At 35.8% G+C, this 27,293-nt stretch overlaps 2 protein-coding genes across 3 annotated transcripts; both read left to right on the top strand.

Annotated features, from left to right (window-relative positions):
- The first annotated feature begins 257 nt into the window (after positions 1-257).
- On the top strand, positions 258-19,498 carry LOC142617705 (uncharacterized). 2 transcript variants are annotated; one of them, XM_075790658.1, is made up of 3 exons: positions 258-328; positions 15,298-16,302; positions 17,545-19,498. In XM_075790658.1, the coding sequence occupies exons 2-3, from the start codon at positions 15,933-15,935 to the stop codon at positions 19,305-19,307; spliced, it is 2,133 nt and encodes a 710-aa protein (XP_075646773.1). In that variant the 5' UTR covers positions 258-328; positions 15,298-15,932; the 3' UTR covers positions 19,308-19,498. The 2 variants fall into 2 exon arrangements, with proteins under 2 accessions (XP_075646773.1, XP_075646774.1); XM_075790659.1 differs by lacking the exon at positions 258-328 and adding an exon at positions 14,745-14,868.
- LOC142617706 (putative serine/threonine-protein kinase PBL25) lies at positions 1,624-5,086 on the top strand. The gene is made up of 2 exons (XM_075790661.1): positions 1,624-1,681; positions 3,018-5,086. The coding sequence occupies exons 1-2, from the start codon at positions 1,633-1,635 to the stop codon at positions 4,817-4,819; spliced, it is 1,851 nt and encodes a 616-aa protein (XP_075646776.1). The 5' UTR covers positions 1,624-1,632; the 3' UTR covers positions 4,820-5,086.
- Positions 19,499-27,293: the final 7,795 nt, after the last annotated feature.

Here is a 27,293-nt window from a genome sequence, read left to right as displayed (position 1 = left end):
TTATTCCTTTGTTTTTTTTCTGAGAAGTTAATAACAAAGTGGGATTCTAGAACATATGGCCGCCATAACAAGATGTGAATGGTCTCGGCAAGTAAATTAGCCAAAGTCACATTTTTGACTCACAAATAATAGAGCTAACAAACGCGCTTTCATTTTTTTCTGAGAAATGTATCTTTGCTGAAACTTCCAAATTATTATAAATTATGAATTCCAATACACAATTATGAAATGCAATTTTTTCACTCTCTCTCTCTCTCTCTCTCACTCATATTTATCTCCCAGAATTTTACGTCCAGGATCAGTACGCGGAAGCACCAAGTTGATCCAAGTAAGTTTCAAAGAATTTTGAGTTAGACAAGAATATTTTAATTTTAGTATCTGAATATATAATTGCAGCTTATTTTATTTTATTTTTTTGTTAAAGAATTGAAACAAAGCAATAGGGATTCTCCTCTACTTTCTTTTATTTCTTCTAGAAACTGAACTTGGTCCTCGGTCTAGTCAATCACGCGGAAAGAACACGGCAAGAGAGTGCTTGAGAATGTATCTTCGCTGAAACTTCCAAATTCTTGTAAATTTTGAATACCAACACACCTTTATGATATGCAATTCTCTCTCTCTCTCTCTCTCTCTCTCTCAATTCAGTCATATTTTCTTATCAGATTTCGATGTATTGAATATTGATAGAGCAGTAAGTCAAAAACACTTCCATTTCAATGGCTTCGACGTCAACTTCTTCATCCTCTTCACGAAGCTCATCCGTCTTGGATGATCCATCAAATCCTCTGTACCTGCACCATGAAGAAAGCCCTGGTGCTATGCTTGTGTATCAACCTCTTGTGGGAGAGAATTACCCAACTTGGGCAAGATCAATGCAAATGGCATTGATTGCCAAGAACAAGTTGGGGTTTATTGATGGCACATTGACTCTCTCATCTCCAATGGTCAAAACATCATCCGCAATTCAAGCTTGGACTCGCTGCAACAAATTGGTTGCTTCATGGATCCTAAATTCCGTTTCTCAAGAAATTTCTACAAGTATAGTTTGTAAGGACACTGCTCTTGAAATCTGGAACGACCTTAGGGAAAGACTTTCACAAGCAAATGGACCACGAGTTTTTCAATTACAGAAGGATATTGCTGGAGTTACTCAAGGTCAATCATCGATTACATCATATTTCACTCAATTGAACATGCTCTGGGATCAATTGCAAAAATTTCGACCTTTTCCAATATGTTCTTGTGGATATTGCACTTGCAACTTAGGTCAGAAACTCAATGATCTTCAGCATCAAGATTTAGTGATGCAATTCTTAATGGGTCTTAATGATTCCTATGCACAAGTTAGGGCACAAATTTTGTTGATGGATCCTCTCCCACCCATCAACAAAGTGTACTCTTTGCTAATTCAAGAAGAAAGGCATTGTAGTGTGGGAAACAATTCAAGTCCTCATGTGGAATCATCAACCCCAGTTACTAAGCTATCTTCTTCTTCGGGAAACAAAAATAACAAGAACTCTAAGGGGAAAGAAAAGCTCACTTGCAATGACTGTGGAATGAATGGTGACACTGTTGAAAAGAATTCTAGTTCTACTTCTACTTCATTGACATTCACTCAATAATGAAACTCACATGACGAACAATGTAATTCAGCGAGCAGTTCACGCCACTTCTATGGCAGGTAATTTTCCTTCTTTGCAGAACTTTCATAGCCCTGATTTCAGTTGTGATTTGAGGTATTTGATATTTTCTGAAAAAGAAAGAAAGAAGGAAGTGGTTAGTAGACATGCATATGGGGGAGATACATGGGTTGTGGAACTTCCAAATGGTGAAATAGCTATGGTAACTCTCATAGGATCTGTTAGAATTTCAGCACACCTTTTCCTTGAAAATGTCCTACGTGTGCCTACATTTTCCTTCAATTTATTATATCTTAGTCAGCTTACTCAAAAACTCCTATGTTGTCTTATCAAACTATCAAATTTCTGCTTCATATAGGACCTTATATGCTGGAGGCCGATTGATGTGGGTGAGGTTCATAATGGACTCCACTTGCTGCAAAATTTTAACTTCTCAAACACTTGTAATTCTATTCTTCCTTCCTTTCATCTTCCCGTGCATAAATTCTTTGTCAATTTTACTTCGAACTCTAGTGACATGAGTAAGTTGTGGCACCTTAGACAGGGGCATCCCTCAAATTCTAAGGTTTTGAGTTTAAGGGATGTACTACCATATATTTTCCGTACCATATTTGATGACCACACTATATCATCTTGGATTTATCTTATGAAATCCAAGTCAAACACCAGACCTTTACTATTGTCCAGACAATGCCCTTTGAGTTTTTCATGATTGAATTGTTTTAAACTCATGGAATCATAGACCAACATAGTTGTGTTGCTACTCCACAATAGAATTCAGTTGTGGAGAGGAAACATCAACATATTCTATGTGTAGAAAGGGCCTTGAGGTTACACTCTATTGTTCCTTTGATGTATTGGGGTGATTGTATACTCACTGTAGTGCACATTATTAACAGACTTCACACCCTAATTTTAAATTATAAGTCTCCCTATAAACTACTCTATAAGCAGATTCCTTTATATTCACACCTTAAAGTTTTTAATTGCCTTTGTTTTACCTCTACTATAGCCCATAATAGGTCCAAATTCAATCCTAAAGCTAAGCAATGTGTATTTTTTTAGTACACTTTTGCTGTTAAGGGTTACAAGTTACTCGATCTATGCACTAATACTTGCTTTATCTCTAGGGATGATAGTATATATGTTTTGCCAATGAGTTATGAATTTCTTAATTCTATGAAATGAAAAAAAAAAAAAAAAAAAAAAAACTAAAAAGGTTGAAATCAGAAATAAATACTAAAATAAAAATAAAATCACAATAAATGCAATGCTCTGGTCAATGTTCTCATTCTCAACTCACTTTGTTATTACTTCTTTTGATAATTAATGAGAATTAGATATTTTCTCATCAGATTTCGATATTTTTGGTTGCAGAATTTGTAGCCAACAACTCAGAACTTGGTAGTCCAACAATTAGTGAAGAAAGAATTCCATCGCTCATAGAGTACTCATTTACCCCATCGGCCAAGTTGGAGTCTGTTAGTTCTGTATTGAATGGAGCAAATCCAATTCCAGCCAACAACACTTACACTGATGCTAATGGAGCAAGAAGTCTTTCCATTTCATTACTCTTTCCACCTGCCATGTCTGAAATTGAAACAGATGATAGCTGTTCAGAATCTAATGAAGCACCTCACACAGCAGCACAATTCTCTAATTCTGTATTGAAGGGAACAAATCAAATTCTAGCCAACAACTCTGACATTGATGCTAATGGAGCAAGAAGTTTTTCCATTTCATTACTCTTCCCACCTGCCATGTCTGAAATTGAAACAGATGATAGTTGTTCAGAATCTAATGAAACACCTCGTGCAGCAGCACAATTCTCTTATTCTATATCGTCATGCTTCCCACCAGGTAGGTCAGAAACAGGTAGTAGTTCTGAAATTTATGAAATAATTCCTGTTGATCCTTCCAGCACAGCAAACCCTGGACGTACAGCAAACTTCGAAGAGATTCTTAAGCCGAAGAGCAGTAATAGTTCAAAATCTAACCGAACACCTCTAAAATTCTCTCATTCCAAAATAAATTCCATATTGTCATTATTTTTTGCAGCCAAGTCAAAAACAAACAGTTCCAAAAGACCTAGACACACAATCCTAACAACAAGATTCAAAGGCGTGGAAAATATAGTTGGGGAAAAATTTCCTTTGAAAATGCTACTTGATGCCACTAACAACTTTTCAAAAGATTGCGAGATTGGAAAAAATGGCTTTGGCTCACTGTACTGTGCCAGTTTAGATGATGGCCGAGAAGTGACTATTCATCGTGCTGAAATTTTTATGTCTGAGCAATTTGTAAATGAATTCCCACGTCCAGTGGAAGCTTGGTCCCGACTCGATCACAAGAATGTTGTTCGCTTGTTGGGATTTTGTGAAGATGGTAAGGATAGCTTATTGGTCTATGAGTACATGGGATATGGTACCCTTTATGACCATCTTCACAATCCTGGAAGTACTTCTCTAATAATGTCATGGGCTGCCCGGATTAAAGTGGCATTAGACATAGCCAGAGGCATTGAATACCTACACGTGTATGCAGTACCACCAATCATACACCGCAATATTCAACTGCGTAACATATTCCTAGATGCCACGTCGACTGCTAAGCTGTCTAATTTCTACTTATCTGTGGAAGCCCCTGTGGACAATTGGTCTGGTTATAGACGTGAAAAGGTGGTAGGCACTAATGGGTACATTGCGCCTGAGTATTTATTTAGTGGCAGATTGACAACCAAAGTTGACGTGTACAGCTTTGGAGTAGTATTGCTAGAAATGTTGTCCGGGCTCAAGGCAAATCATACAAATGAAAATGGTGAGCAAATTTGTATAACTAGTTTTTTAGCGCCATACATTGCCCAAAAGGAAATTCACAGGTTTTTGGACCTAAAAGTACCACCACCTACCCCATTGGAAATGGAGGCACTGGTAAATGTTGCGTCCCTAGCATTGGATTGTGTAAGTAAAGATCGTGTACTTCGCCCCTCAATGACTATGGTTGCAAACACCATACAAAGTACCTTGGAATGTGGATCAATTAGTGATGCGGAATGTGAATCAATTAGTGATGCAGAATGTGATACCTTGGAACGTGGATCAATTAGTTTTGCGGAATGTGAATCAATTAGTGATGCGGAATGTGGATCAATTAGTGATGAGGAAATTGAACCGAGATAGACTGGCAGAATATCTTAAGAGAGCTGCAGCGCAAAGAGGGCACAAACGACAGGAAGCGACTCCCTACTCAGGGATATAGGAAAGTTGTTAGGAATAATTGTAATAGCTAAATCTATTTATTGCGTGTTTTTTTATTTTTATTTTTATTTTTTATAAATAAATCTATCTGTTGTTGCTATTCAAATTTTACATTTCAGGTTTATTAGTCAAACCAATTCATTGTTGTTTGCTTGTTGGTATTTGTCAATTGACCATGTTATTCATTACTCCAGGAAAGTTTTAAACTTTTAATTATTTGCTTGACATATTAGTCACGAAGGAAATTCAAGACCAGATTGCTCTAGGACACTAACCAAATTGTTCGTATATCTTGTCTGACTTTAAGGAACTGTTAACCTTGGTTTGATGCTTTTTTTTTTATTAATATTTTATAATTAAAATACAAAAATTATACAGCAATAAGGTGGATATCATATGCTCAATAGACTAGCTTTGGAATTAGATATTAGAGACCAATAGACTAGCTTTGTTGTATCCTTTTCACAGGCTATAACATATGTTATATAGTCTCTTTTTAAGTCTTTAGCATTCCTGTAGCCCATTTGTGAGGTTTACCCCTATTAAAATAAGGGGGTTCATACAATTGTCACCGTTGTGATTTTAATGTGAGTGTGAATTTGATCCTTGCATTTTCGATTTGAACAATAACCACTTGCACTTTAATTTTGTCAAAATTTAAACCTTTTCTTTGTATTTCCCATTAAAGACAAGTGCATCTAATCATACGGTATATGCATAGTTCTTTCTATATCATCAATAAGTTTGATCTAGATGTGTGATTTGATGCAAATTTGGTACAGTTGTAAATATAATCTTATAAGCTTTCCAACATTATCTTATTTTGCACAAACCTGAGGTCCGGAGGGCCCTTAAGAGCAGTCAAATAAGAATTTGCAATACACACACACATAAATCTGAAACTTAGTATTTATTTATTTATTTTATTTTTTTTATATATATACAAGATAGAATTTCTACTCTAACCTAATTTAAGTGTATATGTGTGTGAAGCTCCCTCCTAGAGACTTGAACCTCGGCCCTTGCCTCCCACACCTCACAAATATTTATACTTGTAGAGTGACCACTGCACCAAGGGTGCGCGGTGGTAACTTAATATTTATTATTACTATACTCCAATCGAGCTACATCAGTGCCACATCATCTACTTATTTTCTACCTCTTATTGTTCCTTTCTAAACTTTTATTCTCCATATTCAAAAAAAAAAAAAAAAAAAAAAAAAAAAAAAAAAAACCCTTCTTCTTCCTATTAGTCCACATTTAATATTACACTTCGTTGAACTTTTATCCTCCCTTTTTACCTCTCAACTACTCTTTACTTGACTGTTATGATTCCTTCATCATTTTCTTTTTCTTATATTTTGACTCTTCTTCTCTCTCTCTTTTATTTTGTATAAATTCGATGTCATCTCTTCCAATTAATCCATGTTTTCCTCCACAAAAAACTGAGTATTCTCTCTCTCTCTCTCTCTCGAATTTTTGTTTTTTCTTATAATTTAGATTAAGGTTGATGGTTTTTTTTAAATGTGTTTTGATATTATTTATAAAAAAAAATTATATTACAAAGTTTTCTCTCTTCCTTCTATACCTTTGGTTAAATTTTGATTTGGGTTAATATTTTTTTTTTAGATATAGGAATTTGAGTTTATGTCAAAACGCAATCTATGTCGCTATGAATTTGAATATGCCTACCAATTTTTTGAGTAATAAATTATTATAAAGAATATCTTTTATTCCTTTTGTTTCATTGTAATTTTGGTTAAGATAACTTTGTAATTTGGTGGTATTCTTATTATTATAATAATCTCATTATTCCTTAGGAGATGAGAAATTTGAATAATAAATTTGAAACTTATAAACTTTAGTTGTATATCAAATGAAATATACTACAACAGAATTTAGAAAAATATGGTTCACCTTAAAAAAAAATATTAATCAAACAGAAAAAATATAATAGTATATGTATTTGTACTTTGTAGAGATAAAAAGATAAAAAAAAATACTTATAGAAATACGTAAAAATAAATAAATAATACTTGGAGTAATTCTTACATTTTATATATTACATATTTACATCTCATTACATTATATTTATATATTCCCACACATCTTATAAGTCTGCAGCTAGTCTATAGCTATATCTAAAAGCTGAAGCGTAGTATTTATTGTTACTATACTTCTGTTGAGCCTGGGATGCAGATTGGTGAGTGCTACTACCATGATTTCTTGCACTGTGTCTTGAGTAAACATGGCTTCAAGCTTCCCTCGGTTCCACTGCCTAGAGTCTTCATCAATGAGCTCCCTTACCTGTATGTCTAATGCACCCTCATGCAGTGGTGTTGAGGTGTGGTGTAGCCATTTATGAGCGAAGACCCCTATTTCTCTGCCATCTCCCACACACAATTGAGATCTTGCATAGATAATGTTCATTGCTGCCAAGAGACTTCTCCAAACAAAAGATGGGTTGCTTCCTAGTTCAACCATCATGAAGGAGAAATTTGGAAAATACCCGGCTCTATATATCTTGTAAAATAGCGAGTGGATGTCTCCAGTTAACCTCCAGGCTTGCTTAGAGAGCATTGCTAAGTTAAAAGCATGTAGATCACGAAAACCCATTCCCCCCTTCTTTTTGTGTGTGCAAAGTTTCCTCCAATTGATCTAATGAATCTTCCTTTCATCCTGGCTTTGTGCCCACCAATATTTTTCTAGCAAGGAATTTATATTATCACATATGGATTTGAGTAATTTGAATAGGCTCATAGAGTATGTGGGGATTGCTGTGCTACCATTTTTATTAGAACCTCACGTCCTACCTTTGATATGAATTTCTCCTTCCACCCCATCACATGCTTTGTAATCTTTTTTTGTAAATCTTTAAAAGGTGTTAACCTTAGATTTTCTAGTTGCCATAGGTAGGCCAAGGTACCTATCATTGTCCGTCATTATTCTTACCCCCAACATATGTTGAATCATCCTCCTTACATCTGGCTTTGTAAATTTTATTAAAAAAAAACAAGGATGTTTTTTGGCAATTGACGGCTTGACCCGATGCCGCTTCATATTGGCCCAAGATATTCAGCATTTGTTGGCATTCTCCAACTGTGGCTTTGCAAAATAGCAAGCTATCATCGGCAAATAAAATGTGGGAAATGCACACCCCGTGTTGGCTAGTCAACACCCCATTGAGCACTCTGTTTTCTGCTGCTTTACATAACAATGCCGAGAGGCCTTCAACACATAGGAGAAAAAGGTAGGGAGATAATGTGTCTCCTTGCCTAATGCCCCTAGATTGAGTGATGAAACCCTTTGGTTCTCCATTGATAAAGACTGAGTAAGAAGCTGTGGTGACTGTCTCCATGGCCAATTGCATCCATCTTCTATCAAAACCCAATTTATGCATGATACCCTTCAAGAAAGTCCACTCCGCCCGGTCATAGACTTTGCTGATGTCTAGCTTGACTGCTATATGTCCCACCTTCCCTCTCCTTCTGTTTCTCATTCTGTGCAGGATCTCATATGCAACTATTTTGTTATCAGTAATAAGCCGGTTTGGCACAAAGGCACTTTGAGAATTAGAAATAACATTAGGCAAAATATGCTTTAAACGATTAGCAATAACCTTTGAGAGTATTCGAGAGACAACATTCCCTAAACTAATGGGTCTATAATCAGCCAAATATTTTGGGTCATTATTTTTTGGTATTAGAACAATATGTGTATGGTTCATTTTTTTTCCACATATGGTCAAAGTGTAATACTGATAGGACAACGTCCGTGACATCGGTGCCTATAATGTACCAATTTTTTTGAAAAAAGAAAGGGGACATACCATCCAAACCTGGTGATTTTGATGGGTGCATCTGGAATAGGGTTGTTTGGACTTCTTCTAAGGTGTACCTTTGGGTAAGGCTTTCATTCATTTGTGGCGTGACATGGCTTTCAACTGAGTTTAAGACACACTCTATATTATCTAGTTGGGCTGAGGAAAACAAATCCTGAAAATAGGCTTGAGCAACCTGGGCAACCCGAACATCTGATGTGCACCATCTCCCCTCATTGTCAAAAATTCCTGAGATGTGATTTTTGCGTCGGTGTTGGCTGGCATGATTATGGAAGTACTTGGTATTTTTTTTCCCCAACTGGTCACTAAATAGAGCAAGATCTTTGTCACCAGAATAGCTCTTCTTAGTGAATAAGATTGCTAATGTCGACTTTGAGATCTTTGATGGGGCCTACACATGCGGCACTGTTTAGCAAGCATAATTGCTCCAACAATTTTTGTTTTTCTTGCAATTAAGTCTTTGTGGACCCAAAAGTGTTACGTCCCCAATCTGCAAGTGCAAACCTGCATCTCTTTATTTTTTCAAAATGTCTTGACATTGGGCTCCCAGGGAACACTTTGGATCACATTACCACATTCAAGTTGGGTGGCCCATCGCTCTTCAAATCTTTGTCATATTTTTTCCTTATTGTCACCTGCCTTTGGTCTTATGTAGTGATACGTATTGGAATGTGGTCCGAATAGGGTGCTTGCAGGTGAGTGACTTGGGTTTGAGGGAACCTGTCTCTCTAGTCAATTGTGGCACATGCCCTGTCCAACCTTTCCTGCACAAAATCATCTTTAGTACAAACATTAGTCTGTAAATAAATTACCTTTAAAGCCTAAATCCACCAGTCCACAGTGTAAAAGGGCTGCCCGAAATTGTTGCATAGTTGCTAGTGGCTTTGGCAGGCGCCCCTGTTTTTCTTTTGACTACAAGATCGAAGTCCCCAAAGAAAAGCCAAGGGACTGAGTGTTTAGTGTGGAGGTGTTTTAAGAGCTGCCCAAACTCATGTTTCTGTTGTTCATCCGGTCATCCATTGAAACCTGTTAATCTCCATGGGTTGGCAGGATCATCTAGAATGAGAGCATTTATATGGTGTAAGGTACATGTTTGGATGTGCAAGTCAATTTCCTCCTTCCATAACAATGCTAGACCTCCACTCCGTCGAATACTAGGTACTGCAAACATACAATGATAAAGTAGTTCAACTTGAATTTGCTTCATCTCTGCTACTCACTGCTTTGTTTCCATGAGAAACAAAATCTTAGGAGCTTTCTCCCTCACAAGGTGAGAGAGCACATCTACTGCATGCTGGTTCCCAAGCCCCTAGCAGTTCCAACTGAGAATTTTCATTGCTCCTTGCTGGGTTGTCCTTCAAGTTATGTCCTACAATTTGAAGATACCTGAGTTTCAAAAAAAATGACTGAGCTAATAGATTGAGGTAAATTAACTGTCATTCGAACCTTCAAGTCATGACTTTTATTGAGTAAATAAAACCTACTGGTCCAATTAGATATGTGAGTTAATAACTATACACTTCAAGTCAACAAATTTGACCACTTCATACCCTTGGAACAGTGATCACTTCACAAGTATAAGTGCTTGTGAGGTGTGGGAGATAACGGCCGAGGTTCAAGTCTTCATGATGGAGCTTCACACTAAAGATGAGCCTATGATATGCCAAAAATTTGATATGAGTGCATGGGTTTATTATTTTTATTTTTTCAAGTTTAGTGAAGTTCATAGTTCATACTGATTTAGTAATTGATTTTGTCACATTTCTTCTTGTATTTTTTGAAATTTGTTGGTGGATTTGAGTTTAATGAGCTATGTCTTGGTCGAAACTTTCATGTGGATTTCTCTTAATTAGCAGTAGGAGTTGCCTTTGAACACTCCGTCATCGATACTTCGTTTTCGGTTTGGGGTCGCCGGTTAGGGTCGTCGATTAAGGCCGTGGCCTCTGAGATTATGGCGTTGGAGTTTTAAGCATTTTAGATTTGGGAATTTTAAGATGGTTGAGGTTTGGATTGGATTGTGTGGGTGTAAGTGTAAATTTTTCTCACTAGTAGAACTATTTAATCTATGTGGGCCAATCATTGTGCGCCAAGTGTTTATAAGTTTAAAAATAAATTAGTTTGGTCAATATCAAATACCACATTAGCATTCCGTTAAGCCATGTGAGACCTAAACTAACAGACATACGGAAGGACGAAAAGTAGAACATTTTGCAAAGTTTAGGGACCAAAAATAAACTTTTGAAAGCTTAAAGACTAAAAACAAACTTTTGTAAAAGTTTAAGGATGAAAAAGATATTTTACCCAAAAAAAAGTCAACAAATTTAAAGTTTTTCACCCTAAATAGATAATCAAATTACCAATCCATTAAAGCTACAAACTTTGAAAAAATAATTTCAAATAAATTTAATTAATTGAAAACTATACCCGACCATCCATTATACCATTTATTATCAAACTTGTAATTGATTGATGATAATGGGGAATTTTAAATTGTTGAGTGGAAGTTTGAAGTTGTGCGTGAGAATTTCCAGGACAATTCTTTTTCTTTTTAAAATTGAATTTGAGAAAGAAATACGGAGGGGAGTAAGGGGATGTATGTTACTGTTGTTTAAATAATAGTTTTCAGTTTTTACACAATATTACATGTATATTTACACACTTTTTTACCTATATGTATTTCCACAAAATAACATTTCTTACAAACAGGCCTTAACTTATTGAAGGTGTGATACGTTTTTGACAAGGAGGGTGGCAACATTTTTGTCGGGTAGTTTTATCAGGTGAAGCCCCTCAGATAAAAATATAGGAAGATCTAAAGCATTGAGTGTGAATTGGGCCATTGAGGATGGTATTGGGGGGTTTGTGAACCAAGATTATGTGGGATACCATATTGGATAATGTAAAGGGCTTGGACCCATCCACTACTTAAAATTTGAAGATAAAAATAACTCCTTTTGTTTTCTCACTTTTTCACTCAATTACATTCGCTAACCAATTCTGAATTTACCCTTTTATCTCTGTCTTTGAAGGTTGAAGGAAACGAGAAATTATTGGAACCTCTGGAGGACCACATCAGTGGTCCTCCTAGCTCCTGCTATCCAATAAAAAAATGACACCTATCCATTTTTGTTGACTCAGCTCCACATCAGCACTTACCCATCACCTTAACTCTTGTTAGAAAATCAAACCAAGGTTAAAACAAATAAACCCAACCGGATTTAATCCAAGATCAACTAAAAACATTGATTCAAAAATTTTCCCAAACCCTTAAACATTATCTGCATCTTTCTTCCTCTCTCCCTTTAGAGAAGAAATTTCCCTTTTCTCTCTTATATGAAACTAAAATTTACAAAATTGTTGGCCATGGAAGGCTGCTATTTTCACCTGTCACCATCTCCATAGGAACTCTAGCAGTGACAGTCAGTGGAGGGCCGAAGGGAAAGCCAACAAGTTCCATGGCGGTCGGTTTCGGTATCGAATCTGGTGGGAACGTGAGAACCGGTACACAGAACATAGGGTTCCTCTGTAACGGTAATTTCAAAATATGGAGGAACCTCCATTTTCTGAGCTTTTGAGCGCGAAGCGCGGGAAGAAGAAGAAGACGACGATGACAACTGAAGGAGCAACGAAGAAGAAGAAGGACAGTCCAGTTCCTTCCGTGAATGCTGAGAATCCATCAAGATTTGCAGAGAATTGCAATGGCAAAAAGGTTACGGTCTTGGCTTTCGATGAATCGGTGGAGAATCACTTCAAAGCCATAGACACGATCTCTAAGCTTTGTGGAGAGGCAAAGGAAGACGATGGTCGATTTTGTACTTGATCGGACATGGGAATTTTGGGTTTTAGGTTTTAAGACCCATGCCCATTTGATCTTAACAGGGACATGGTTAATGAGATGAAGGCGTATAAGTGTTTTAAGTTCTTTTCAATTTGTAATGTGGGGAAGATTGTATTAGTGGTATTTGGTTGTAGGCTTGCTCCTAACTTGGAGGAATTGGTTCTGATGTGAATTATTTATGTGGTTTTGGTATAATTGTTTTAATTTGGAGTTGTAAATGCTCTTTAGAAGCTCAGTTATCTTTGCATTAGCTTGTATGTTAGGCTATATTAGCTATGTTGGCTTTTAGTTATTGTATTTGCAAACAATTTTTGTGTTTATAGATAAGGTTCATCTTTTTGTTTTGATGTTTGGATCTCATTGTAAATTTTGTTCATTTTGACAATAAAATTTCTCATTTGGTAGACTATATTAGTGATGTTTTTTTGAGAGAAATGTCAGAAATTTTATTGTTGTAAAGCTATTGTATTACAAAAACTTTGGCCATGAGCATCTTGGGTAGCACATGAAGGCCACAACGCATCCTAGTTTGGTTTACTGAAAGATGAGCAAAGGAAAAAAACAACCCAGTTGTCCTAGAATATCTACCAGCTGCAGCAACATCTCCAACCAGTTAGAAGGGTCACAGAAGGAACTAAACTTAAACCTTAGCAAGTACCCAAAACTACTAGAGAAATTCTTCAATCCAGACATTTCAAAGGCATACAGAAATGTTGATTTTGACTTCCACATTGTGAATCAGACTGTTGCAAACCATTTTTACCGGCAAGGCTTGTTTGATCTTGGAGATAGCATATTAAACGAGGCTGAAGAACCAGAGGCAATTGCAATAAGATCTCAATTCTTTGAAATGCATCAGATACTTGAAGCTGTGAGAATTGGGAATCTTGAGCCTGCTCTGAAGTGGGCTTGTATCAATCGTGAGAAGCTCAAATAGAATGGTTCAAATATTGAGCTTAAACTTCATAGGATGCAGTTTGTGGAGATTTTACGCAGAGGAAGCCTATCTGATTCAGATAATGTTTTAAGGGTTTGAGAGAAAATTTGAATCATTGTTTGGTTGATCTTGGGTTAAATCCGGTTGGGTCTATTGGTTTGATTTTTTAACAAGAGTTAAGGTAATGGTTCAGTGCTGATGTGGAGCTGAGTCAACAAAAATGGATAGGTGTCATTTTTCTATTGGATAACAGGAGCTGGGAGGACCACATAAGTGGGTGGTCCTCCAGGAGGCTCCAATAATTTCTCGAAGGAAACAGCCAATAATGTCAGACAATTTCACATAAATTCTTATTATTCACTCAACAAGAAAAAGAAGAAGCAATGTGGGACTCTCTATAAATCTCCAAAAAAAAAAAAAAGTGGGACTCCCTATAAAATCTATCTTAAAGTTCACCTTTTTCGGCAAAACAATGGAAATCTTTAATCCAAAACCCTTCATTCATTTCCGATCATCTCCGCCATTCCACCACCAAATACGACCACCCTCTCCTCCTCTTCAAGCTCTGCTCTGAGAAGCTCGTGGAAGCAGTTAGTGAACAGACATGGACATTGCATTTAATTTGAGGTAATATATATATATATATATATATATATATATATATATATATATATATATATATCTATTGTGGCCCGAAACAATGGCTTATAAAACAAGGGAAAGCCCATGTAGTAATGGGTTGGAATGTTTTCTCTCTCTCTTCTAATCTTTCCATGCCCATCATTTCATTCATCATTTCGCTTGCTGGGTTATTTCAGTATAACATAGTGATTGGCTGCTGTTTCTTTATATAAATAAATCTATTTATTATTGATATTCAAATTTGCATATCAGGTTATTAGTCAAGCCAATTCTCTGCTGTTGCTTGCTGCTTTCCAACAATACTTTATTTGCACAAATCCGAGGTCTGGAGGGCCCTCACAGAGCTGCCCAAAGTTGGTGGCAAATAAAAAATTGACTAAAGTCGGATTCCTTGAACCTGCATGTGAATTTCCTCAGTGAGATGGTCAAACGGAGCATTTGTAAAAAATAAATTAAAAATTAAAGCAATCGAAAATCCTTTTTTTTTTTTTTTTTCTTCTTCTGAGAAGTTAATAGCCAAGTGGGATTAGCCAAAGTCACATTTACTCACAAATAATAAGAAATTTATCTCTGCTGAAACTTCCAAATTATTATGAATACCAACACACCATTATGATATGCAATTTTTTCACTCTCTCTCTCTCTCTCACTCATATTTATCTCCCAGAATTTTATGTCCAGGATCAGTACGCGGAAGCACCAAGTTGATCTAGGTAAGTTTCAAAGAATTTCCAGTTAGACAAGAATATTTTAATTTTTGTATCTGAATATATAATTGCAGCTTAATTTTTTTTTTTTTGTTAAAGAATTGAAACAAAGTAATAAGGATTCTCCTGAATTTCTTGTACAGTATGCATACACAACAGTATTTTAATTGTTATGGTTTCTCATGCTACTGGTGGTATAGTATACAGTTTTTGTTAGCAAGTAGTTATCGTGCTTGTGTACAACTGTCATAGTGTAATTAACCAATAGGTTAAGTTAGTTAGTTACATTTTACTGTGTAACCAATTTTTTTTTTTTTTTTTGAGAATCTGTGTGTACCCAATTTCAATTTGATTACTCTGTTCTTAAGAGTGTAGAAACAACAAGAGTTGTAACTTCTTTTGCTAATTAATGAGAATAAGATATTTTCTTATCAGATTTCAATATATTGTCAAAGCAGTAAGTCGAAAACACTTACATATCAATGGCTTTGACTTCAACTTCTTCATCCCCTTCACGAAGCTCATCCATCTTGGATGATCCATCCAATCCTTTGTACCTGCACCATGAAGAAAGCCCTAGTGCTATGCTTGTGTATCAAACTCTTGTAGGAGAGAATTACCGAACTTGGGAAAGATCAATGCGAATGGCACTGATTGCCAAGAACAAGTTAGAGTTTATTGATGGCACATTGACTCTCTCATCTCCATTGGTCAAAACATCAACTGCAATTCAAGCTTGGATTCGTTGCGACAAAATGGTTACTTCTTGGATCCTCAATTCTATTTCTCAAGAAATTGCTACAAGCATAGTCGATAAGGACACTGCTCTTGAAATATGGAACGGCCTTAGGGAAAGACTTTCACAAGCAAATGGAGCACGAGTTTTTCAATTACAGAAGGATATTGCTGGAATTACTCAAGGTCAATCATCAATTACATCATATTTCACTCAATTGAACATGCTCTGGGATCAATTGCAAAAATTTTGACCTTTTCCAATATGTTCTTGTGGATATTGCACTTGCAACTTAGGTCAGAAACTCAATGATCTTCAGCATCAAGATTTAGTGATGCAATTCTTAATGGGTCTTAATGATTCCTATGCACAAGTTAGGGCACAAATTTTGTTGATGGATCCTCTCCCACCCATCAACAAAGTGTACTCTTTGCTAATTCAAGAAGAAAGGCATTGTAGTGTGGGAAACAATTCAAGTCCTCATGTGGAATCATCAACCCCAGTTACTAAGCTATCTTCTTCTTCGGGAAACAAAAATAACAAGAACTCTAAGGGGAAAGAAAAGCTCACTTGCAATCACTGTGGAATGAATGGTGACACTGTTGAAAAGAATTCTAGTTCTACTTCTACTTCATTGACATTCACTCAAGAGCAATGTCAACTGTTCTTGGCTATGTTGGGGACTAACTCCACTTCTATGGCAGGTAATTTTCCCTCTTTGCAGAACTTTCATAGTCCTGATTTTCGTTGTGATTTGAGGCATTTGATATTTTCTGAAAAAAAGGAAGTGGTTAGCAGACATGCATATGGGGGAGATACATGGGTTGTGGATATCGGGGCTACAAATAACATTGTGCATTCTGTAACTTTAATTACAACTATCACATTGGTTAAGCATTGTGTTGTGGAACTCCCAAATGGTGAAATAGCTATGGTAACTCTCATAGGATCTGTTAGAATTTCAGCACACTTTTTCCTTGAAAATGTCCCACCTGTGCCTACATTTTCCTTCAATTTATTATATCTTAGTCAGCTTACTCAAAAACTCCTATGTTGTCTTGTTAAACTATCAAATTTCTGCTTCATATAGGACCTTATATGCTGGAGGCCGATTGATGTGGGTGAGGTTCATAATGGACTCCACTTGCTGCAAAATTCAACTTCTTAAACACTTGTACCATATGTGATGACCACACTATATCATCTTGGATTTATCTTATGAAATCCAAGTCAAACACTAGACCTTTACTATTGTCCAAACGATGCCCTTTTGAACTTTTCATGATTGAATTGTTTTAAACTCATGGAATCATACACCAACATAGTTGTGTTGCTACTCCATAATAGAATTCAGTTGTGGAGAGGAAAAATCAACACATTCTATGTGTAGAAAGGGCCTTGAGGTTACACTCTAATGTTCCTTTGATGTATTGGGGTGTTTGTATACTCACTGTAGTGCACATTATTAACAGACTTCACACCCTAATTTTAAATTGTAAGTCTCCCTATAAACTACTCTATAAGCAGATTCCTTCCTATTTACACCTTAAAGTTTTTAATTGCCTTTGTTTTGCCTCTACTATAGCCCATAATAGGTCCAAATTCGATCCTAAAGCTAAGCAATGTGTATTTTTTGGGTACACTTTTGCTGTTAAGGGTTACAATTTACTCGATCTCTGCACTAATACTTGCTTTATCTCTAGGGATGATAGTATATATGTTTTGCCAATGAGTTATGAATTTCTTAATTCTATGAAATAAAAAAACTAAAAATAAAAAACTAAAAATGCTGAAATCAGAAATAAATACTAAAATAAAAATAAAATCACAATAAATGCAATGCTCTGGTCAATGTTCTCATTCTCAACTCACTTTGTTATTACTTCTTTTGATAATTAATGAGAATTAGTTATTTTCTCATCAGATTTTGATATTTTTGGTTGCAGAATTTGTAGCCAACAACTCAGAACTTGGTAGTCCAACAATTAGTGAAGAAAGAATTCCATCACTCGTAGAGTACTCATTTACCCCATCAGCCAAGTTGGAGTTTGTTAGTTCTGTATTGAATGGAACAAATCCAATTCTAGCCAACAACACTTACACTGATGCTAATGGAGCAAGAAGTCTTTCCATTTCATTACTCTTTACACCTGCCATGTCTGAAATTGAAACAGATGATAGCTGTTCAGAATCTAATGAAGCACCTCATGCAGCAGCACAATTCTCTAATTCTGTATTGAAGGGAACAAATCCAATTCTAGCCAACAACTTTGACATTGATGCTAATGGAGCAAGAAGTTTTTCCATTTCATTACTCTTCCCACCTGCCATGTCTGAAATTGAAACAGATGATAGTTGTTCAGAATCTAATGAAACACCTCGTGCAGTAGCACAATTCTCTTATTCTATATCGTCATGCTTCCCACCAAGTAGGTCAGAAACAGACAGTAGTTCTGAAATTTATGAAATAATTCCTGTTGATCCTTCCAGCACAGCAAACCCTGGACGTACAGCAAACTTCGAAGAGATTCTTAAGCCGAAGAGCAGTAATAGTTCAAAATCTAACCGAACACCTCTAAAATTCTCTCATTCCAAAATAAATTCCATATTGTCATTATTTTTTGCAGCCAAGTCAAAAACAAACAGTTCCAAAAGACCTAGACACACAATCCTAATAACAAGATTCAAAGGCGTGGAAAATATAGTTGGGGAAAAATTTCCTTTGAAAATGCTACTTGATGCCACTAACAACTTTTCAAAAGATTGCAAGATTGGAAAAAATGGCTTTGGCTCACTGTACTATGCCAGTTTAGATGATGGCCGAGAAGTGACTATTCATCGTGCTGAAATTTTAATGTCTGAGCAATTTGTAAATGAATTCCCACGTCGAGTGGAAGCTTGGTCCCGACTCGATCACAAGAATGTTGTTCGCTTGTTGGGATTTTGTGAAGATGGTAAGGATAACTTATTGGTCTATGAGTACATGGGATATGGTACCCTTTATGACCATCTTCACAATCCTGGAAGTACTTCCCTAATAATGTCATGGGCTGCCCGGATTAAAGTGGCACTAGACATAGCCAGAGGCATTGAATACCTACACGTGTATGTAATACCACCAATCATACACTGCAATATTCAACTGCGTAACATATTCCTAGATGCCACGTCGACTGCTAAGCTGTCTAATTTCTACTTATCTGTGGAAGCCCCTGTGGACAATTGGCCTGGTTATAGACGTGAAAAGGTGGTGGGCACTAATGGGTACATTGCGCCTGAGTATTTATTTAATGGCAGATTGACAACCAAAGTTGACGTGTACAGCTTTGGAGTAGTATTGCTAAAAATGTTGTCCGGGCTCAACGCAAATCATACAAATGAAAATGGTGAGCAAATTTGTATAACTAGTTTTTTAGCGCCATACATTGCCCAAAAGGAAATTCACAGGTTTTTGGACCTAAAAGTACCACCACCTACCCCATTGGAAATGGAGGCACTGGTAAATGTTGCGTCCCTAGCATTGGATTGTGTAAGTGAAGATCGTGTACTTCGCCCCTCAATGACTATGGTTGCAAACACCATACAAAGTACCTTGGAATGTGGATCAATTAGTGATGCGGAATGTGAATCAATTATTGATGCGGAATTTGAATCAATTATTGATGCGGAATGTGGATCAATTAGTGATGAGGAAATTGAACCAAGATAGACTGGTAGAATATCTTAAGAGAGCTGCAGCGCAAAGAGGGCACAAACGACAGGGAGCGACTCCCTGCTCAGGGATATAGGAAAGTTGTTAGGAATAATTGTAATAGCTAAATCTATTTATTGTGTGTTTTTTATTTTTATTTTTATTTTTTTATAAATAAAACTATCTGTTGTTGCTATTCAAATTTTACATATCAGGTTTATTAGTCAAACCAATTCAAATTTATAAATAAAACTATTTTTAGTTTGCTTATTGGTATTTGTCGATTGACCATGTTATTCATTACTCCAGGAAAGATTTAAACTTTTAATTATTTGCTTGGCATATTAGTCACGAAGGAAATTCAAGACCAGCTTGCTCTAGGACACTAACCAAATTGTTCGCATATCTTGTCTGACGTTAAGGGAACTGTTACCTTGGTTTGATGCTTTTTTCTTTTTTCTTTTTTAATATTTTAATATTAAATTAAAAAAATTATACAGCAATAAGGTGGATATCATATGCTCATTGCTGTATAGACTAGCTTTGGAATTAGATATTTGAGACCAATAGACTAGCTTTGTCGTATCCTTTTCACAGGCTAGAACATATGTCATATAGTCTCTTTTTAAGTCTTTAGCATTCCTGTAGCCAATTTGTCAGATTTACCCTATTAAAATAAGGGGTTCATACAATTGTCACCCTTGTGATTTTAATGTGAGTGTGAATTTGATCCTTGCACTTTAGATTTGAACAGTAACCACTTGCACTTTAATTTTGTCAAAATTTAAACCTTTTATTTGTATTTCCCACTAAAGACTAGTGCATCTAATCATACGGTATATGCATAGTTCTTTCTATATCATCAATAAGTTTGATCTGGATGTGTGATTTGATGCAAATTTGGTACAGTTGTAAATATAATCTTATAAGCTTTCCAACATTATCTTATTTTGCACAAACCTGAGGTTTGGAGGGCCCTTGAAGAGCAGCCAAATAAGAATTTGCAATATACACACACACGCGCGCGCGCGCACACACACACACACACGTATATAAATCTAAAACATAGTATTTATTGTTTTTTTTTCTTTTAATACAAGATAGAATTTCTACTTTAGCCTAATCTAATTGTATATGTGTGTGAAGCTCTAGCCTGGAGACTTGAACCGCGGCCCTTGCCCCTCACAACCCACAAATATTTATACTTGTGGAGTGACCACAGCACCAAGGGTGTGCGGTGGTAACTTAGTATTTATTTTTACTATACTCCTATCGAGCTACATCAGTGCCATATCATCTACTTATTTTCTACCTCTTATTGTTCCTTTCTAAACTTTTATTCTCCATATTCTAAAAAAAAAAAAACCCTTCTTCTCCCTATTAGTCCACATTTAATATTACACTTCGTTGAACTTTTATCCTCCCTCTTTACCTCTCCACTACTCTTTACTTGACTGTTACAATTCCTTCATCATTTTCTCTTTCTTATATTTTGACTCTTCTTCCCTCTCTTTTATTTTGGATAAATTTGATGTCATCTCTTGCAATTAATCCATTATTTCCTCCACAAAAAACTGAGTATTCTCTCTCTCTCTCTCTCTCTCTCTCTCTAGGTAAGTTGATCTAGGTAAGTTTCAAAGAATTTCCAATTAGACAAGAATATTTTAATTTTAGTATCTGAATATATAATTGCAGCTTAATTTTTTTTGGTTAAAGAATTGAAACAAAGTAATAAGGATTCTCCTGAATTTCTTGTACAGTCTGCATACACAACAGAGAATTACCCAACTTGGGAAAGATCAATGCGAATGGCACTAATTGCCAAGAACAAGTTAGAGTTTATTGATGGCACATTGACTCTCTCATCTCCAATGGTCAAAAAATCATTGGCAATTCAAGCTTGGATTCATTGCAACAAAATGGTTGCTTCATGGATCCTCAATTCCATTTCTCAAAAAATTGCTACAAGTATAGTCTATAAGGACACTGCTCTTGAAATCTGGAACAACCTTAGGGAAAGACTTTCACAAGGAAATGGACCACGAGTTTTTCAATAACTGAAGGATATTGTTGGTATTACTCAAGGTCAATCATCAATTACATCATATTTCACTCAATTGAACGTGCTTTGGGATCAATTGCAAAAATTTCAACCTTTTCCAATGTGTTCTTGTGGATTTTGCACTTGCAACTTAGGTCAGAAACTCAATGATCTTTAGCATCAAGATTTAGTGATGCAATTCTTAATGGGTGTTAATGACTCCTATGCTCAAGTTAGGGCACAAATTTTATTGATGGATCCTCTCCCATCCATCAACAAAGTGTACTCTTTGCTAATTCAAGAAGAAAGGCACTGTATTGTGGGAAACAATTCAGGTCCTCATATGGAATCATCAACCCTAGATACTGAGTTATCTTCTTCTTCAGGAAATAAAAATAACAAGAATTCTAAGGGGAAAGAAAAGCCAACTTTCAATCACTGTGGAATGATGGGCCACACTGATGAAAAATGTTACAAGATCCATGGCTACCCTCTTGGCTTCAAGCCAAAGGTCAAGAATTCCTCAGTTGTACACCAAGTCAATCTTCAAGATGAACAAGTTGAAAAGAATTATAGTTTTGCTTCTACTTCATTCCCATTCACTCAGGAGCAATGTCAACTGTTCTTGGCTATGCTGGGAACTCAGATTCAGTCAAGCAATTTCACTTTCACTAATAAAGAAACTCACAAGACCAACAATGTAATTCAGCTAGCCACTCACTCCACTTCTATGGCAGGTAATTTTCCTTCTTGGCAGAACTTTCATTGTCCTGATTTTAGTTGTGATTTTAGGCATCGGATATTTTCTGAAAAAAGTGGTTAGTAGACATTCATATGGTGGAGATACTTGGGTTGTGAATACTGGGGCTACAAAAGACATTGTGCATTCTGTAACTATACTTACCACTATCACATTTTTTAAGCATTGTGGTGTGGAACTTCCAAATGGCGAAACAGCTACGGAAATTCTCATAGGATCTGTTGGAATTTCATCCCACCTTATTCTTGAAAATGTCCTACATATGCCTACAATTTCCATCAATTTATTATATGTTAGTTAGCTTACTCAAAATCTCCTATGTTGTCTTGTCAAACTATGAAATTTTTGCTTCATATAGGGCCTCACATGCTGAAGGAAAATAGGTGTGGGTGAGGTTCATAACGGACTTCATTTGCTGCAAAATTCAACTTCTCAAACACTTTGAATCTGTTCTTGCTTCCTTTCATCTTCCTGTACATAAATTCTTTGTCAATTTTACTATGAACTCGTGAGTAAGCTATGGCACCTTAGACAAGGATATCCCTCAAAATTCAAAGGTTTTGCATGTACGAGATGTATTACCTAATGTGAGTTCTGCTTCTAGTAAGACTAGTGACATTTTTTCCTCATGCAAAACAAAAGAGTCTTCCATTTCCTTTTCATTATCATTTTTGCATTGAAGCTTTTGATTTGATTCATTGTGATGTGTGGAGGGTTACAATTATTTTTTGTACCATAGTTGATGACCACACTATATCAACTTGGATTTATCTTATGAAATCCTAGTCAAACACCACACCTTTACTATAGGCCAGACAATGCCCCTTGATTTTTTCATGATTGAATTGTTTTAAACTCATGGAATCATATACCAACGTATTTGTGTTACTACTCCACAATAGAATTCAGTTGTGGAGAGAAAACATGAACACATTCTATGTGTAGAAAGGGCCTTGAGGTTACACACTAATGTTCCTTTGATGTATTAAGGTGATAGTGTACTCACTGTTGTGCACATTATTAACAAACTTCAGACCCTAATTTCAAATAATAAATCTCCATATAAAATACTCCATAAGCAGATTCCTTCCTATTCACACCTTAATAATGTTTTTAGTTGCCTTTGTTTTGCCTCTACTATAGGCCATAACTGGTCCAAAATCGATCCTAATGCTAAGCAATGTGTTAGGGTACCCTTTTTCTGTTAAGGGTTACAAGGTACTTGATCTCTCCACTAATACTTGCTTTATCTCTAGGGATGATAGTATATATGTTTTGCCAATGAGTTATGAGTTTCTTAATTCTACGAAATAAAAAGAAAATAACTAAAAATGTTGAAATCAGAAATAAATACTAAAATCAAAATAAAATCACAATAAATGAAATGCTCTGGTCAATGCTCTTATTCTCAACTCACTTTGTTATTCAGTGACAGTCAGTTAGCCCTTCATATGGGGGCCAATCCGGGTTTTCATGAAAAAACTATACAAATTGAAGTAGATTTCCATATTGTGAGGGACAAGGTACAAGCTGGGATTATAAAGTTCCTTCATGTTGGTACACATTCCCAACAAGTAGACTTGCTGACAAAGGCTTTGAGCTTTATCAATTGACATGTCGGTACACTTCTCTCCAAGATGGTTGTGATCAATATTTTGTTGATACATCTTGAGGAGGAGTGTCAAAGGATTGAAACAATGGAATAATCATTTTATTTCTTCTATAGGCTGCATAAATGACAATAGTTTCCTGAGCTACAAGTTGTAGTGTACTATTTTTGTTTTTTAAGTGATTATTGTGCTTGTCGCATGCTTTTCCATGTACGACTATCATATTGTAATTAGCGAATAGGATTTGTACTCTTTTAATATAATAACAGAGTTATGACTTCTATTGATTATTAATTAGAATTAGATATTTTCTCATCAGATTTCGATTATTTTGGTTGTAGAATTTGTAGCCAACAACTCAGAACTTTGTAGTCCAACAATTAGTGAAGAAAGAATTCTATCACTAGTAGAGTATTCATTTTCCCCATCAGCTAAGTTGGAGTCTGTCAGTTCTGTATTGAATGAAACAAATCCAATTCTAGCCAACAAGTCTGACACCGATGCTAATGGAGCAAGTAATCTTTCCATTTCATTACTCTTCCCACCTGCCATGTCTGAAATTGAAACAGATGATAGCTGTTCAGAATCTAATGTAACACCTCGTGCAGCAGCACAATTCTGTTATTCTATATCGTCATGCTTCCCACCAGGTAGGTCTGAAACAGACTGTAGTTCTGAAATTTATGAACTAGTTCCAACTTATCCTTCCATATCAGCAAGCCCTAGACGCACAACAAACTTCAAAAAGATTCTTAAGCTGAAGAGTAGTAATAGTTCAAAATCTAACCGAACACCTCTAAAATTATCTCATTCCAAAAGAAATTCCATATTGTCATTATTTCTGCAGCCAAGTCACTAACAAACAGTTCCAAAAGACATAGACACACAATCCTAACAACAAGATTCAAAGACTTGGAAATTATAGATAGGGAAAACTTTCCTTTGAAAATGCTACTTGAAGCCATTAACAACTTTTCAAAAGATTGCAAGATTGAAACAGGTCGCTTTGCCCCAATGTACCCTGCCATTTTAGATTATGGCCGAGAAGTGGCTATTAAGCGTGCTGGCAATGACAATGAATACCTAAGTGAATTGCAAGCTTCATCCCGCCTCAATGATCAGAATGTTGCTCGCTTATTGGCATTCTGTAAAGATAGTAAGGAGCGCGTATTGGTCTATGAGCACGTGGAATATGGTACCCTTCATGGCCAGCTTCACAATCCTGAAAGTACTTCTCTAATGTCATGGGCTGCCCGGATTAAAGTGGCACTAGACATAGCCAGAGGCATTGAATACCTACACATGTATGCAGTACCACCAATCATACACCGCGATATCAAACCGCTTAACATATTCCTAGATGCCACGTTGACTACTAAGCTGTCGAATTTCAACTTATTTGTGGAAGCCCCTGTGGACAATTGGTCTAGTCATGAATGTGAAAGTGTGGTGGGCACTTCTGGGTACATGGCTCCTGAGTATGTAATTAATGGCAGTTTGATAACCAAAGTTGATGTGTACAGCTTTGGAGTAGTATTGCTAGAAATGTTGTCCGGGTGCAAGGCATATCATGCAAATGAAAATAATGAGGAAAGGTTTATAGTTGATTTTGTAGTGCCATACATTGCCCAAAGGGAAATTCATAGGTTTTTGGACCCAAATTAAAGTACCACCACCTACCCCATTGTAAAGAACGTGTACTTCGCCCCTCAATGACTAAGGTTGCAAACAGCCTACAAAGTGCCTTGGAAGGGATTTTGGAAGGGCAAGGTAATTGTTGACAATTCAATTGCATGCAGCGCAAAGAGGGAACAAATGACAGGGAGTGAGTCCCTACTGAGGGATATAGGAAAGTTGTTAGGAATAATTGTAATAGCTAAATCTATTTATTGTGTTTTTTTTTTTTTTTTTTTTAAATAAATAAATCTATCTGTTGTTGCTATTCAAATTTTACATATCAGGTTTATTAGTCAAGCCAATTCATTGTTGTTTGCTTGTTGGTATTTGTTGGTGGATCATGTTATTAATTACTAGGAAATTTTTAAGCTTTTAATTATTTGCTTGGGATATTAGTCATGAAGGATATTCAAGACCAGATTGCTCTAGGACACTAACCAAATTGTTCACATATCTTGTCTAACGTTAATGGAAATGTTATCTTGGTATGATGCTCTTTTTAAAATAAAAAATAAAAATACTAATATTATACAACAATAAGGTGGATATCATATGCTCAATTCTTCTAATCAGAGAGGGGAATATATTTGTAATATTAAATGGCTCATCTTTTAGTTTGGAATTAGATATTAGAGACCAATAGACCATCGTTGTTGTATCCCTTTCATAGCCTAGAACACAAGTTATAGCCTCTTTTTTAGTCTTTGGCATTCCTATAACCAATTTGTGGGGTTTACCGTATTAAAATAAGGGGGTTCATACAATTGTCACCCTTGTGATTTTAATGCGAGTGTGAATTTGATTCTAGCATTTTCGATTTGAAGAATAACCACATGCACTTTAGTTTTGTCAAAATTTAAACCTTTTATCAATACCAGCCGATGTGCGGGATACACTATGATGTGCATAGACATGTTTCTAATAGTGATGTATAGGATTTAAAACCCTCTCTCCCAACTATCGAATAATCAAGAAAAAAACAAAAGGAAAAGAGAGATATGTATAAACATCAAAGTTTAATGCTCAAGCATATACCTAAGAATTATTATGAAACCATCCCATTAGATAATAATACATCATTAGATACCGAAAAGATAATGTTGGACAGAAGAAAAAATTATGAGGAAGTATAGAACTAAACCAATTGGTAAGAAAAAGAACAACAATTTTTTTTTAGAAGACACAAGCAAGCTAATGTGTGGTAAGATAGTTAACTTATCATTTAGTAAGAATAACATACCTCATTTCAATTATCTTAAAATCTTTATAAGAACGAAATTGTAGCTTATATGACCTTGGAAATATTGCAATAGCGAATTTTGTACAATCAATATATATATATATATATGTATATATATATAAAAGCAAATATCTCATGCGAAAAAGCATGACGTTTGGCCATGTGGTGCTTTATTAGAGCAAATTTTGCATTTGACCTTCCACCTCAACTCTTAAAAAATGGAATTTAAACATCTTTCTTTGAAATTGAAAGGATGTTGGTTATTTAATTGCTTCAACAAAAACCATTGAACCAGTTTACCTCTCTCTCTCTCTCTTAACTGTTTCAGTTCCCATTTAAATTTAATGTAGACAATCATATTTCTTTATAAATCAATATCTATATCTATCTTTTCCCTTTAAAAAAAAAAAAAAAAAATCTATGTCTATATATAACCTTTGTAACTAGCTGAATTGGTGTAAGGGTTACGTGGAGAATAACACAAATCCCATTAGATACCTGCCCATCAATCAATCAAATGTATATGTATATATATATATATATATATATAAATAAAGAGCAGAGCCTCTCTATCTACAATCTTCCAAACTCCCTCATTAATCGTCACATTTACTCTCTCCAGTCCACAACTCTCTTCTTTTGATGTCCCTTAGCATACCCAAACCATTCCTCAATT

The sequence above is a fragment of the Castanea sativa genome, chromosome 11 (genome assembly GCF_040712315.1).
Source record: "Castanea sativa cultivar Marrone di Chiusa Pesio chromosome 11, ASM4071231v1".
Lineage (NCBI taxonomy): Eukaryota > Viridiplantae > Streptophyta > Magnoliopsida > Fagales > Fagaceae > Castanea > Castanea sativa.
Note: the sequence above shows the minus strand (reverse complement) of the source record. Positions and strands in the feature narration are given on the sequence as shown.